This window comes from Echiichthys vipera (genome assembly GCF_963691815.1).
Source record: "Echiichthys vipera genome assembly, chromosome: 10".
Classification (NCBI taxonomy): domain Eukaryota; kingdom Metazoa; phylum Chordata; class Actinopteri; order Perciformes; family Trachinidae; genus Echiichthys; species Echiichthys vipera.
In genome coordinates, this window is record NC_139835.1 from 29,500,996 (window position 1) to 29,515,944 (window position 14,949).

The 14,949-nt window shown below is 46.2% G+C and overlaps 1 protein-coding gene across 26 annotated transcripts in view; it reads left to right on the plus strand.

Annotated features, from left to right (window-relative positions):
* Window positions 1-14,949, plus strand: part of ttn.1 (titin, tandem duplicate 1) — a 188,754-nt gene that overhangs the window by 165,342 nt on the left and 8,463 nt on the right. For all 26 annotated transcript variants that reach the window (XM_083921679.1, XM_083921699.1, XM_083921701.1 and 23 more), the window contains 23 exons: window positions 112-1,875; window positions 1,996-2,289; window positions 2,385-2,669; window positions 2,773-3,072; window positions 3,165-5,231; window positions 5,375-5,677; window positions 5,764-6,069; window positions 6,276-6,566; window positions 6,687-6,986; window positions 7,168-7,473; window positions 7,644-7,946; window positions 8,225-8,506; window positions 8,598-9,191; window positions 9,504-9,791; window positions 10,038-10,337; window positions 10,443-10,745; window positions 10,973-11,275; window positions 11,382-11,966; window positions 12,059-12,361; window positions 12,649-12,948; window positions 13,086-13,661; window positions 13,764-14,069; window positions 14,223-14,828. In XM_083921679.1, coding sequence (XP_083777805.1) covers window positions 112-1,875; window positions 1,996-2,289; window positions 2,385-2,669; window positions 2,773-3,072; window positions 3,165-5,231; window positions 5,375-5,677; window positions 5,764-6,069; window positions 6,276-6,566; window positions 6,687-6,986; window positions 7,168-7,473; window positions 7,644-7,946; window positions 8,225-8,506; window positions 8,598-9,191; window positions 9,504-9,791; window positions 10,038-10,337; window positions 10,443-10,745; window positions 10,973-11,275; window positions 11,382-11,966; window positions 12,059-12,361; window positions 12,649-12,948; window positions 13,086-13,661; window positions 13,764-14,069; window positions 14,223-14,828 — 11,265 coding nt within the window. The remainder of the gene's footprint in view (window positions 1-111; window positions 1,876-1,995; window positions 2,290-2,384; window positions 2,670-2,772; window positions 3,073-3,164; window positions 5,232-5,374; window positions 5,678-5,763; window positions 6,070-6,275; window positions 6,567-6,686; window positions 6,987-7,167; window positions 7,474-7,643; window positions 7,947-8,224; window positions 8,507-8,597; window positions 9,192-9,503; window positions 9,792-10,037; window positions 10,338-10,442; window positions 10,746-10,972; window positions 11,276-11,381; window positions 11,967-12,058; window positions 12,362-12,648; window positions 12,949-13,085; window positions 13,662-13,763; window positions 14,070-14,222; window positions 14,829-14,949) is intronic.

Sequence of the window (14,949 nt, forward strand, 5' to 3'; positions counted from 1 at the left end):
AATGTGAAGTGCGTTCAGTTTACAACACATGCTGTATGTTTGTTTTGTTCTTACATTGCTCACATATAGTAGACCCTGTGTGACCCTGGATATTTTTCATAATTTTCACAGAGGAGGCCCAGATCGACTCAGACGTTGCCATGAGAACTCACTACACTGTAAAGGCTGGCAAGGATGTGGAGCTGTCTGTTCCTCTGAAGGGCAGACCTGCTCCCACTGCTTCTTGGAGTAAGGGAGAAGAATGCATTGATCGTGACCCCAAATATGAGTTCCATCACTCAGACACTACCACGGTCCTTGTCATGCGTGAAGTGACCAGGCTTGACACTGGAAAGTACACAGTGAAGATTGAGAATGGTGTGGGAGAGCCAAAGACGCTAACCCTGTCCGTAAAGGTCCAGGATACTCCTGCTCAGTGCCAGAACCTGGTCCTGAAGGATGTGTCCCGTGGAACGGTCACTCTCTGCTGGGAGCCTCCACTCCTTGATGGCGGTGCTGAGATCACAAACTACATTGTTGAGAAGAGGGACTCCTCTAAGAGATCCTACTCTGCAGTGTCAAGCAAATGCTCGGAAACAACATACACCATTGAAGACCTCTCCGAAAAGACATCCTTCTTCTTCCGTGTGTTAGCAGAGAATGAGAATGGTATTGGTGATCCATGTGAAACACATGAGCCTGTAAAGGCTACAGAGACTCCAGGACCAGTCAAAGAGGTTTCTATGAAGGATTCATCCAAGACCTCTGTAACTCTGCATTGGCTGAAGCCTGACTATGATGGTGGCAGCATCATCTCTGACTACATCATTGAAAAGAAACTCAAGGATGAGGAATGGTCTTTGGGAGGAACCAGCAGACATTGTGAGTTTGAGGTCAAGAAACTCAAGGAGCACTCAGATGTGTACTTCAGAGTTGCCGCCAGGAATGAGAAGGGACAGGGTGACTTTGTTGAGAGCGGGCCTATTAAGGTCATTGACTACATTATCACACCTGAGGCAAGCCTTGCAGAGTATCCAAATGGCCGAATCAATGTTCGTCTAGGTCACAATGTGCACATCGAGCTGCCATATAAGGGTAAACCTAAACCTTCTATTCTGTGGCTGAAGGACAACCTGCCTCTGAAGGAGAGTGACCTTATCCGCTTCAAGAAGACTGAAAACAAAGCCACTCTAATCATTAAGAATGTGAACAAGGAGAATGAGGGTAAATACACCCTGACACTTGACAATAAGGTCAACAGGAGATCTTTCCACATCCATGTCATCACACTTGGACCACCGTCAAAGCCTGTTGGACCCATTCGCCTGGATGAAGTGAGAGCAGAGAGCATCATGATCTCCTGGGATGAACCCAACGATGATGGTGGTGGAGACATCACCTGCTACAGTGTAGAAAAGCGTGACACCTCCCAGTCTGACTGGAAGATGGCCTGCTCCAGTGTAGAGGATACTCAGTTCAAGATCCCTAACCTTATCAAGGGTGTCCAGTACCAATTCAGAGTGTGTGCTGAGAACAGATACGGTGTCAGTGAGCCGCTGATTTCACAGATGGTCATTGCCAAGCATCAGTTCAGGCCTCCTGGCCCACCAGGCAAGCCTTTCGTATACAATGTCACCAATGACGGCATGACCATCCAGTGGGAGCAGCCCATCTATGATGGTGGCACCCCCATCCAGGGCTTCCATGTGGAGAAGCGAGAAAAGAACAGCATTATGTGGCAAAAGGTGAACACTGTGGTGATCAAAGAAACAGATTACAGGATCTTGGAGCTCATTGAAGGCCTTGAGTACTCCTTCAGAGTCTACGCCCAGAATGATGCTGGCTTTAGCCGAATGAGTGATGAGAGCAAGCCGACCATGGCTGTCAGTCCTGTTGGTGAGTGCAGATTCAAACCATTATATCATGTTTAGCAAAGTAATTTCTGTTCCTAAATCTGACTAGAATAAAAAGTACTTCTGCAAAAATATGTTCAAAGTTGCATCTAATTTATTTCAGATCCTCCTGGCCAGCCTGACTACACTGATGTGACAAGTGACTCAATAACAATCAAATGGGATGCACCCAAACGCGATGGTGGTAGCAAGATTACCAGCTACAGCATTGAGAAACGCCAAGGACATGGTCGATGGTTCAAGGCCAACTTGATTGATGTGCATGACTGTCAATACACTGTCCCTGGGTTGGCAACAAATGAACGCTACGAGTTCAGAGTGACTGCCAGAAATGCCATTGGTGTCGTCAGTCCTCCCTCCAACTCCTCTGGCTTGATTGTGGTCAGAAGTGAGAATGGTAAGTGATGAAGTGATGAAGCAACTAGAATAAGGGTAGAGAAGGGGGGTTATGCTACATACGGTACTAATGCATTTCTTTTTCCTATAAATTAGCTTGTCCAAATATTGAGTTTGGCCCAGAATACTTTGAAGGTTTGACGGTCAAGGCAGGAGACAACATAAAGCTGAAGGCGACCATCACTGGACGCCCTGTTCCCAAGGTCGTCTGGTACAGAGACGGTGTGTTGGTGACTAAAAAGATGATGGACATTATCAACGTAGCTGGATCCAGCACCCTGTTTGTCAGGGATGCTGATCGTACACACCGCGGCCTCTATACTGTGGAGGCTACCAACGGATCTGGAAGCAAGAAGCAGGAAATCCTTGTTCAAGTCCAAGGTAGGCAATTTTAGACATTTTTCTCTTTACAATACAGCGTTTACACCACTGTTTTTATTTATTTATCTATGTTCTAACTTACTCACCCATCAATGTGATGCAGACACACCTGGGGAGCCAGTAGGACCCATCACTTTCAGCAGAATCTCAGAGGGTAAGTGCACTCTGTCTTGGAACCAACCAGAGAATGATGGCTGCTCAGAGATTTCACATTACATCATTGAGAAACGTGAGACTGCCAAGATCTCCTGGGCTTTGGTAACGGACGAATGTATGGAGTGCACTTTCAACGCAACCAAGCTCATCAAAACTAATGAGTACCAGTTCAGGGTCTCTGCTGCTAACAAATTTGGAGTTGGCAGACCTTTGGAATCCAGCCCTATCATTGCAAAGATGCAATACAGTAAGTGGAAAATAAGGTTTAAATGTAATATTTAAGATTATTTCCTATGTTGTGCAAACATAGCACTAATCTATCAAAATTGTTTCTCTCAGCTGCTCCTGATGCTCCAGGCACCCCTGATGCTACCGAGACGACAGGAGAGAGTATCACCCTGTCCTGGACTCCTCCAACATCTGACGGAGGAAACCCCATTCAGAATTACATCCTGGAGAAACGAGAAAAGAAGACTGTCCGGTTCTACAAGGTGATTACCAAGAAGCCCATTATTGAATGTGCTCACAAGGTGCTCCAACTCACAGAGGATATGGAATACGAGTTTCGTGTCATGGCTGTGAATGATGCTGGTGTTGGAGCTCCTAGCAACATCTCTTTGCCTATCAAAGCTGAGGAGCCAAAGGATATTCCTTGTGCTCCATCTGTGGTCTGCGTGTCCGACTCTACCAACACCTCCATCAGCCTGGAATGGTCCAGGCCTGCAGAAGACGGAGGCATGGAGATCCTGGGCTACATTATTGAGATGGTGAAGGGAGAAGAGACTGAATGGAAAAGAGCAAATGAGGAATTGGCGGTATTAACAAATTACACAGTGACTGGTCTACAGACAGGAGCTGAGTATAAGTTCCGCGTTGCAGCTGTAAATCACGTGGGAAGAGGCGACGACCGGGAGATTCCAGAGTCTGCTCAGGCTGTAGACAGGCTAACACCACCACAGGTGGATATTGACGCCAGCTTCAAGCAGACACACATTGTTAAGCGTGGAGGTTCAGTGTGCTTGGGCATCCACTTCAGAGGAAAGCCAACTCCCACTGCCACCTGGGTGAAGGAAGAGGGAGAGCTGGGAGTCATGTCAGAGGTCACCACTACAGATGGCTACAGTTCTTTAGGCATTGAAAACTGCTCAAGGAATGATACAGGCAAATACACTATTAACCTGGAGAATGCTAGTGGCAGTAAGACCGTTACATTCACTGTAAAAGTGATGGACACTCCTGGACCTCCACAAGCTGTTGCCTTCAAGGAAGTGTCCAGAGGCACAGTCACACTTATCTGGGAGGTTCCTCTCAATGATGGTGGAGCACGAATCCATCACTATATTGTTGAGAGACGAGAGGCTAGCCGCCGCACATGGCAGCAATCTGGTGGCAACTGCACAAAACATATCCTGAAGATCGATGACCTTCTGGAGGGAGTGCCATACTTCTTTAGAGTCTCAGCCGAGAACCAGCATGGTGTGGGTGAGGCCTTTGAGTTCACCGAGCCTGTCATTGCCACAGCAGAGCCAGCATCGCCAAAGAGAATGGACATTCTGGACACCACAGACAACTCTGTGTTACTGGGCTGGCTTAAACCAGAACATGATGGCGGTAGCCGGATCCAGTGTTATGTCCTTGAGGCCAAGCCAAAGGGTACAGACAAATGGGTAGTGGTTGGCAACACCAAGAATCTCACCTATATGGTCGAAAAGCTCAACAAAGGTGATGAGTATAACTTCCGTGTGAAGGCCAAGAATGAATCCGGCCACAGCATGCCTCGGGAAACTCTGGTTCCTGCATTGGTCAAAGAGCCTCACATTGAACCTGCTGCTGACCTCAGTGAAATTACCAATCAGCTCATCACAAGCAGGTCTGGCAGTACCTTCACCATTGATGTTCCCATCAGTGGAAGACCTGCTCCTAAGGTCACCTGGAAGCTGGAAGAGATGAGGTTAAAGAACACAGACAGAGTCACCATCCAAGTAACTAAGGACAGAGCCAGCATCTCAGTCAAGGAGGCCATGAGAGGAGATGGTGGTAAATACTACCTGACTCTGGAGAATGTAGCAGGAACCAGGACCTTTGCGATTGAAGTAAACGTCACAGGTAGACCCAGTCCTCCAAGCGGTCCCATTGAAATCTCATCCATCACCTCTGTGTCCTGTGTTGTTACCTGGCAACCACCAGAGGATGATGGTGGCACTGACATCACCAACTACATTGTGGAGAAGCGTGAGTCTGGTTCCACTGCCTGGCAGCTGATCAACTCCAGTGTAAAGCGCACATCTCTCGATGTCAGTCACCTGACCAAGTACATGCAGTACACATTCAGGGTCTCTGCCGAGAATCGATTTGGTGTCAGCAAGGCCACCGAGTCCGAGACTATTGTTGCAGAGCATCCATTCAGTAAGTAAACACCTTTTAACTTATGCACTTACTGTATTTAACCTACAAATAATATAGAACGCATGCATTTAGATTGTTGACATCTGAAAAAAATTCTATTGAATCAAGCTCAAAAAAACAAATCTCATTATTTTTTATCACAGCACCTCCAGGCCCACCAACAAGGCCCTCAGTCTTCAATGTCACTGCTAACACTATGACCTTGAAATGGGAGGAGCCCTACAATGATGGCGGAAGCAAGGTGACAGGCTACTGGATTGAGAAGAAGGAGAGGAACAATATCCTGTGGGTGAGGGAGAACAACATCCCTTGCTTTGAGTGCTACTGCAAGATGGATGGTCTGGTTGAAGGTCTGGAGTACCAATTCAGGGTCTCTGCCATGAACAGTGCAGGGCTGAGCAAGGCCAGCGAGGCCTCCAAGGGAGCAGTTGCTCAAAACCCAGTTGGTGAGTTTTAACAGTCTAGGATCACATTATCTAGTGGCTTTTTATGTAATACTCCATTGTTCCAACATGTCTGATCTGTTGTTTAGATCCACCAAGTAAGCCCGAAGTCACAAATGTTACAAGAACCACGGTGTCCCTCAAATGGTCGTCTCCGATGAATGATGGTGGCAGTCCCATTGTGGGTTACATCATTGAGCGTAAGCCGTACACTTTGACCGGTGAGGGCCGCTGGCTCAAGTGTAACTACACCAACGTGACAGATACTTTCTTCACTGTTACCGCCCTGGGAGAGGGAGAGCCCTATGAGTTCAGAATCATCGCCAAGAATGCCAACCAGGTCTTCAGCATGCCTTCAGAGTCCACTGGCTCGGTGCAGTGCAAGACAGACTTTGGTAAGATCTGCATCTGTGTTTGTTGTACAAAACTTCCAATGCAGAACACTGGTCTTAAGTTTTAAACAAAATAATGACAGTAAGATGAAACTATCTTGTGTCTAAAGAATTCAGTGTGCATATATTACAGTCCAAGGAAAGGAGTCCTATCTTAAATATGACACAAATAAATAGTTTTATAACCATTCCTTTTTTCCACCTAACAGAGCCTCCAAAGGCCCAGTTGGACAGCAAGCTTTTGTCCGAAACTGTCAGGGTCAGAGCTGGTTCAGACTTGGTTCTGGATGCTGCAGTGGGAGGCAGACCTGACCCTAAGGCCTCCTGGTCAAAGGGCACCAGGGATCTGGAGTTGTGTGAAAAGTACCACCTACAGTACACCTCCACTAAGGCCATGGCCATCATCAAGTTCTGTGACAGAGATGACACTGGAAAGTACACCCTCACAGTCAGGAATGTGAGCGGAACCAAGACTGCTGAGGTCAACGTCAAAGTGCTTGGTAAGTGACACTGCTTTGTTTTTCAAGCATTTAGTTTTATGTGTTAGTTTTCGCTTGAAGGATTGATTTGTCATGGTGATCCTGAACAAATTAAAATGAGCACAACGGTTTTTATTCCAGACACCCCTGGAGTATGTGAAGGCTGCATTGAAATCAGCAAGATCACAGAGGAGTCATGCACACTGAGCTGGAAGCCTCCTTGTGAGGACGGTGGTGACGAAATCTCACACTATATCGTGGAGAGGCGCGACACTAACAGACTCAACTGGGTCATCATGCATGCTGAGTGCAAGGAGCTGACCTGCAACATCACTGCACTGTTCAAAAACACAGAGTACCTGTTTAGAGTCCGGGGTGTCAACAAGTATGGAGCTGGAGTCTACCTGCAGTCAGAGCCCATGGTTGCCAGAAACACTTTCAGTAAGTGCAACAGTCCGATCATTGTCAAACATATCCGGCTCTTTGATTTTTATACAAGAATCCCACTAATATAAAGTAAGATAAATCTGCCGGAGAGCCCTGAGAGCAAACCTAGTCGCAAACTGTACAAAAAATGAAATTCTCATCACCTCAAACACTGAAAACCTCTACTTTTCTACAGCTGTGCCAAGTCCTCCTGGTACTCCAGAGATCCTGGTTTCAGGAAAGGACTTTGCCACCATCGAGTGGCTGAAGCCAGAGAGTGACGGCGGCAGCCCCCTGATCCATTACCTGGTGGAGAGGCACGAGAGAAAGAGTGCCCGCTGGGTGAAGGTGAACAGGGAAGGAGCTTACCTGGACACCATGATGAAGGTGTCCGATTTGACCGAAGGCAACATCTACCAGTTCAGAGTGACGGCCATCAATAAGGCTGGAGAGAGCGAACCAAGCGAGGTTTCTCTGTATGTTGTCTGCAGATTGCCGAAATGTAAGTCTAATTTTCTAACATTAAACTACAGAACTTAAATATATAAACCTGATACTCGATCTGTCTTGTGTGACATGACTCAGTGGTAACCATGTCCATTAACACATAAGCAAATCCTTTATAGATATCACAGAGTTATTGATCTTCATTCCTGTATCCTATCCTTCCAGGCACCCCGGCTCCTCCTTCTATCCCTCGTATCACTGACACCCATGCTGACAGCATCAGCCTAGCCTGGTCCCGTCCTGTGGAGGATGGTGGAGCTGATGTGATTGGTTACATCCTGGAGATGCAAGAAGCTGGAGCAGAGGAATGGAAAAAGGCCCACGAAAAGACCTTGCGTGCTCCAGAGTACTTAGTGACTGGACTTACTGCTGGCAAGAAGTACTGCTTCAGAGTGGCCGGTGTCAACATCAACGGTACAGGAGACTTCAGTGATCCATGTGCTGAGACTGAGCCAGTGGAGAGAATTGGTAAGTCATCAGGAAAAGCATGAATTGCAAATGAGTTCAAAGATTTATTTATAATACATTATAGCAAAAAGGCTACATCTAATTAAAAAAACACAACATTCAAAAAGGGGAACTTCACATTCAAATTCAAATATCAACATGCACACAAGGTTCAATTTGGTTTGACTTGTGACTTTTCTTCTTCCAATAGAGTAAATATTAAATGCAAGTCTTTAATTTTGTGGTAACATTTAAATACCCCAAAAAAGCCATATAATAATTATCCACTTGTCACACAGAAACTCCTGACTTTGAACTCCATGATGACCTGAAGAAGACCATCTGCCTACGCGCTGGTGGAGTCCTCCGCCTGTTCGTAAGCGTCACCGGTCGTCCCACTCCCACCATCACTTGGAGCAAGCCTGGTGTTGACCTCCACAACAGAGGCTTTATTGATATCACCAACACATCCACCCAGCTCATCATTGATAGGGTCCACCGCTACGATGCTGGCAAGTACACACTGGTGGCCGAGAATTCTGCTGGGAAACAAGAAATCAACATTCTGGTTAAGGTCTACGGTAAGTTGATGTCTGAGAACTCAATTAATTTTATGTGTTACAGTAGCTTTTGGGCATGTTATATTTTAACAAAATATCTTTGTATTGTTAGATACTCCTGGACCAACTGGAGCGATCAAAATCAAGGAGCTGACCAAGGAGTCTGCAACCATTTCTTGGGAAGCCCCAACTGTGGATGGCGGTGCGCCAGTCAACAACTTCATCATTGAGAGGCGTGAGGCCTCCATGAGAGCCTACAAGACCGTCACCTCTAAGTGCAATAAAACTTCTTACAAGATTGACGGCCTGATGGAGGGCATGCTGTACTACTTCCGCGTCCTCCCTGAGAACATCTATGGCATTGGTGAGCCCTGCGAGACTCCTGACGTCATCCTGGTTTGCGACGTGCCTCTACCGCCAAGCAAGCTGGAGATGATTGATGTAACCAAGACCACCGTTGTCCTGGGCTGGGAGAAGCCTGAACATGATGGTGGTAGCAGACTGACAGGCTACGTCATAGAAGCCTGCAAATTTGGCACCGACAAGTGGATGAAGGTGGCCACACTGAAAACCACAGACTTCGAGCACACCATCGATAAGCTGAATGAGGGCGAGCAGTATTTGTTCAGAATCAAAGCGGTCAACAGCAGAGGACCCAGTGAGCCCAAAGAGCTTGTTACTGCCATCACTGTGCAGGAACAAAGAGGTAAAAACGCATAAAAAGTTTGCTATCTGAAGTCAAACACAACATGTTTAAATATTTTAAGCCCAATCATGTAAAGACACAAAAATCTTATAGCCTTTGGCTATTTAATCAAGGGGGGTTTGAAGCGTTAATGTTAATACATGCTTATCAAGGGAAACACAAAGTTTTTACGTGGCTTCTGGTATCTGTACTCTGTACTATCGTTGAATAATTCATTTAGCATAACATCACAACTTTGTTCACAGTCTATTTCCCAACTGTTGATGTAAACTATAGTTAAATGCTCTTTGTATCTCTATTCTTTCTTTCCAGTCATGCCCGTGGTTGACTTCTCCAGTATTCCTCAGAAGATTGTTAATGTCCTGGCCGGTAAGACACTGGAGTTGAACCTGCCCATCATTGGCAGGCCTCCTCCCGTCTGCTCCTGGTACTTCAGAGATAACAAGATGAAAGTCACAGACCGTGTCAAGATCAAGAGCACTGGCAAGTTCACCAAACTGACCGTGTCTGACACCACTATTGAGGACACGGATGACTACACCCTGGAGGTGAAGAATGCTGTTGGTGTTACTACCGAGGTCATCAAGGTCATCATCCTGTGTAAGGAACAATCCCTTATTTGTTCATTTTGTTGCAATATGTGAGCTGATTCAATATGTATTTCACAAAACATATTGAATGATATAACCTTGACGAGTGGCTGGATGTGCGTATTACAGGTTACAATAAAGTTGATTCATTTCTAAATTCACAATATTACAACAATCAATACCAAGTATTTTATTGAGATTAAAGTTTTAGGCAAGTTGACTGGAACCATAAATTGTGTTAATTCCCCTTTACCAGCTAAACCTGATGAACCAACGGGACCCATCAGGTTTGATGAGATTGATGCTACCACCGTCACCTGCAGCTGGGATCCTCCAGTCAGAGATGGCGGAGCTCCCATCAGTGGCTATGTGGTGGAGCAACGTGATGCTCACAGACCTGGCTGGGTGCCTGTCTGCGAGTCTGTTAGCCGACCAACCTTCAAGTTTGAGAAACTTATTGAGGGAGATGAGTATGTCTTCCGTGCAGCTGCCATTAATCGCTACGGCACCGGAGAATTCCTGCAGTCTGAGGTTGTCACCTGCAGAAGCTTGACAGGTAAGGCTTTTTTCTTTTTTTTAACATTGTACATTAATCTGATATAATAAGACAGACAGAATTATGTCAACAGAATTATTTTAACATGTTTCCCCTCCTCCACAGATGTGCCTGGACCTCCTGGCCGCCCAACCATCTTTGATGTTTCTCGTGATGGCATGACCGTGGCCTGGCATCCACCAGATGAAGACGGTGGTCTTGAGGTTTCTGGATACATCATTGAGCGCAAAGAAGTCAGGTCTGACAGATGGGTGCGTGCCAACAAGAATCCTGTCACCATGACCAGATATAGGTCGACAGAGCTGATCGAGGGCCTGGAGTATGAACACAGAGTTATCGCCATCAATGCCAGAGGACAGAGCAAACCAAGTTTGCTATCCAATCCAGCAGTGGCAACAGATCCCATTGGTAAGAGAACATCATATACAGAAACATATATTGAAGTGCACTGTCACTGTAACTTCTGAACTTTCTGAAAAAACGTTTTTTAAAAGAACTTTGTTCCAAATTTCTTTTAGATAAAACTCAATTCATAGTTACAGTGGAAGTGTTGGTATCAAGTCTTAAAAGAGCAAGCACAGAATCATAACTTTTGTAGCAGTAGCTAAAAATACTGACATGCTTCTCTTCCTCAGATCCACCTGGCTGTCCTCAGAACCCGAGGATCACCAATACCACCAAATCCACCGTGTCACTGGCTTGGAGTCCTCCTGATGATGAGGGAGATGCAAGGGTGGACGGTTACCTGATTGAGATGCAGAAGGTGGGCACTATGGCCTGGATCAAGTGTAACACTACACCTTCTCTAATCTGCGAGTACACACTGACCAAAATGCCACAAGGGGAGGAGTTCAAATTCCATGTTATGGCCTGCAATGCTGGTGGCTCCGGAGAGCCTGCTGAAGTGCCTGGAACTGTCATTGTGACTGAGATGCTTGGTAAGGCCACAGTGGTTACATTAACTACACTTGCAGTAAGATCATGTGTATTTGATAAAATTATTATAGAATAAGACTGAATTTTGTAAATATCATTGTTCTCTAGAATCTCCTGACTATGACCTGGAGCTGAAATACAAAGATGTGTACGTGGTACGCCACGGAGGCGTGGTTAGACTCTCTTTGCCCATCAAGGGTAAACCTCATCCAACCTGCAAGTGGTCAAAGGATGGCAGTGCAGTCTCCACCATGGCCATGATTGCCTCCACGGAGGACGCCAGTGAGCTGGTAATCAAGGGAGCTGAGAGGAGCGACTCTGGCGTGTACGAACTCCTGCTAGAGAACAAGGTTGGCAAGAAGAAGGCCCATATCAAGGTGAAGGTCATCGGCCGCCCGAGTGCTCCAGAGGGACCAATGGTCTTTGAGGAGATACAAGCCAACTCTGTCAAGGTGTCCTGGAAAACGCCCACAGATGATGGTGGATCAGAGATCCTGGGTTACATCGTAGAAAGACGTGAGGCATGTAGAAACGCCTGGTACACTGTGGACTCTAGAGTGACTGACACTCAGCTGGTTGTCAAGGGTCTGAAGGAGGGAACAGAGTACCACTTCAAGGTCACAGCTGAGAACTCCTTCGGTATCAGCGCCTCTCTGAAGTCAGAGCAGCCACTGGTGCCCAGGACTCCTCTCTGTAAGTATTCCTCCTCTTTAGTCTTGGTGTCTTTGAACAGTATGAGACCATTCAGTAATGACTAAAAAAACATCTGCGTTTTTCTTAACCAGGTCACCCTGAGCCTTCAAGCACCCCACCAGAGATCATGGACGTCACAAAGAGCTCTGTGGCATTGGCCTGGTCAAGACCAAAGGACGATGGTGGTTCTACCATCACTGGCTACTTTGTTGAGTACAAGGTGGTTTCCTCTGAGACATGGTCCCGGTACGAGACTAAGATCACCTCCACCATGTTTACTCTACCTGGACTCACCCCTGACGCAGATTACCAGTTCCGCATTGTTGCTGTCAATGACATCGGCGAGAGTGAGGCTGGTCCTGTGTCTGACCCAGTCACATGCAAAGATCCATTCGGTGAGTCTCCACTTACTATTAATAAATAGCACCATAAGTATTTCATAGTTGATGAAATTTTAATAGACATTGGACAATCAGATGTGAATAACATTTCCTATTAAACTCAAGTGAAATCTTATTCCCTTGTTGATCAAGACGACCTAGTTGGCTGGCACATATCATCTCTTTCAGTGAATTTTTACAGACAGCAACAACACCAGACTAAAAAAAGACCTAGTGGTTATTGTTGGTGTCAGTAAGTCACAAAAACAGCTGTTAATTGTTTTTGGTTTCTTACCTTTCAGACAAGCCAAGTCAACCAGGCGAGGTTGACACAGTGAATGTGACAAAGAACTCTATCACCATCCGCTGGCAAACTCCAGAGTGCGATGGTGGAAAGGAGGTCCTGGGCTACTGGGTGGAGTACAGGAAGTCAATTGAAAGCACCTGGAAAAAGTCCAACAAGCAGAGACTGAAGGAAAAGGAGTTCACCATGGCTGGACTGGCTGAGGCCACAGAGTATGAGTTCAGAGTGTTTGCTGAGAATGAGACAGGAATGAGTAGACCTCGTAGAACTGCCACATGCATCAAGACCAAACTGAGTGGTGAGTACACTAAATTATACTGTGAAAATTATTTGCAAGCATTTATCCAACTTGCTTGTCCAAATTGACTTTCCTTAGAGATATTACTAATATGAATACACATTTCCTAAATATACATCTTTGTTTTATGTATACAGTTGAAACTAAACCAGGCCTGAGAAAGGAAATGGATGAAGTAACCACCAAGCTTGGCCAGCCTGGTGTCATGAAGTGCCAGATTATTGGCAGACCTGTCCCTGATATCAAGTGGTATCATGCCGGCAAAGAGATTGTTGAATCCCGCAAGTACGAGATGAGCTCTGACGGCCGCAACCACTCACTGTCCATCATGACTGATCAGCAGGAAGATGAGGGAGAGTACACCTGCAAGGGCATTAACGAAGCTGGAGAAGCCGAGACCACAGGTATTCTGGTGTTGGAGGCTGCTGCATCCTTCCACCCTGACTATCCATTGAAGGAAACCTACTACGCTGGCCTCGGATCCACTCTACGTATCCATGCCGTCTACATCGGCCGCCCTGAGCCAAAGATCATGTGGCTGCATGGGTCAAAGACTCTGGAGAACACAGAAGACATTAGCATTGAGACCACCGAGCACTACACACACCTGGTGGTCAAGAACGTGCAGCGCAGAATCCATGGAGGCAAATACAGGATCAGACTGCATAACCACTTCGGCAGGGCAGACACCGCGTTCAATGTTGAGATTTATGGTATGTTCATGTTCATTTACTATAGTGAGTGCAACAAAGCATGTATTTGTAAAGGTGATAGTATTAGACTTATAATTAATATCTTATTCCCTCTGTTTTCAGATAAACCTGACATGCCTCAGGGTCCCATTGTGCTGGACGCCCTCCTGAAGAACTCTGTCATCATCAGCTGGAAGGCTCCGAAGGACGACGGAGGCTGCATGATCACCAATTACATTGTGGAGAAGCGTGAGGACAAGGAGGGCACTGAGTGGGAACTGGTGTCATCATCTATCAATGGCACATCTTGCCGTGTGCCCAACCTCATCGACAGCGCTGGATACTTCTTCCGTGTGTACGCCCAGAATCGCTATGGCAACAGTGAACCACTTGAACTCACTTCCCCTATACTTATCAAGAGCCAACTGGGTAGGTTTAATCCAATATATGTTTTGAAATAACTTATAAATGAATGTCTTACAATATAAGCAACTATAATAGAGCATATCAATTTAAAGAGATACCCAGGTACACTACGAAGGTTCTGGCAATGGTTTCTGATTTATGTTTTCCTGTCCACAGATAAACCATCACCACCTTTGTCGCCAGTTGTTTCTGGAATCACCAAGGACTCCTGTGTGGTTTCCTGGAAGCCTCCACTCAGTGATGGCGGCTCCAAGATCAAGAGCTATTGCCTTGAGAAGAAGTACAAGAAGGACAAGAAGGAATGGAGCGAATGGGCTGCAGTGACCACAGACGAGATCAAACAGACGGTGTTCTCTGTCAAGCGTCTGACCGAGGGCGTCGAATGTATCTTCCGTGTGAAGTGCGAGAACCTCGGAGGACAGAGTGACTATAGCGAGGAGACTGAACCAATCATTCCAGCCACAGCCGTTGAGGTCCGTGCTCCTGCCTTCAAGGAAGAGCTGAGGAACATGAGCGTCAAGTTCAAGAGCAATGCTACGCTTGTTTGCAAGATCACAGGGCAACCCAAACCTGTGATCAAATGGTTCAGACGAGGAAAGGAAATCCACTCTGATGGAAAGAAGATCAAGATACAGGAGTTCAAGGGAGGTTACCACCAGCTGGTCATCACTGAGGCTGATGATGAAGACTCCACTGTTTATCAGATCAGAGCCACCAACCAGGGAGGCGCCATCTGTGCTACAGTCTCTCTAGATGTTGAAAGTAAGCTCACAGAGACACAACTTTTCCAATTAGACCAATGTTATTGAACACTGACTTGTAAACCAATGCAATCTTATTAAACACATTATTAAAACATGTCAATTAAACAATTTCTCTCATT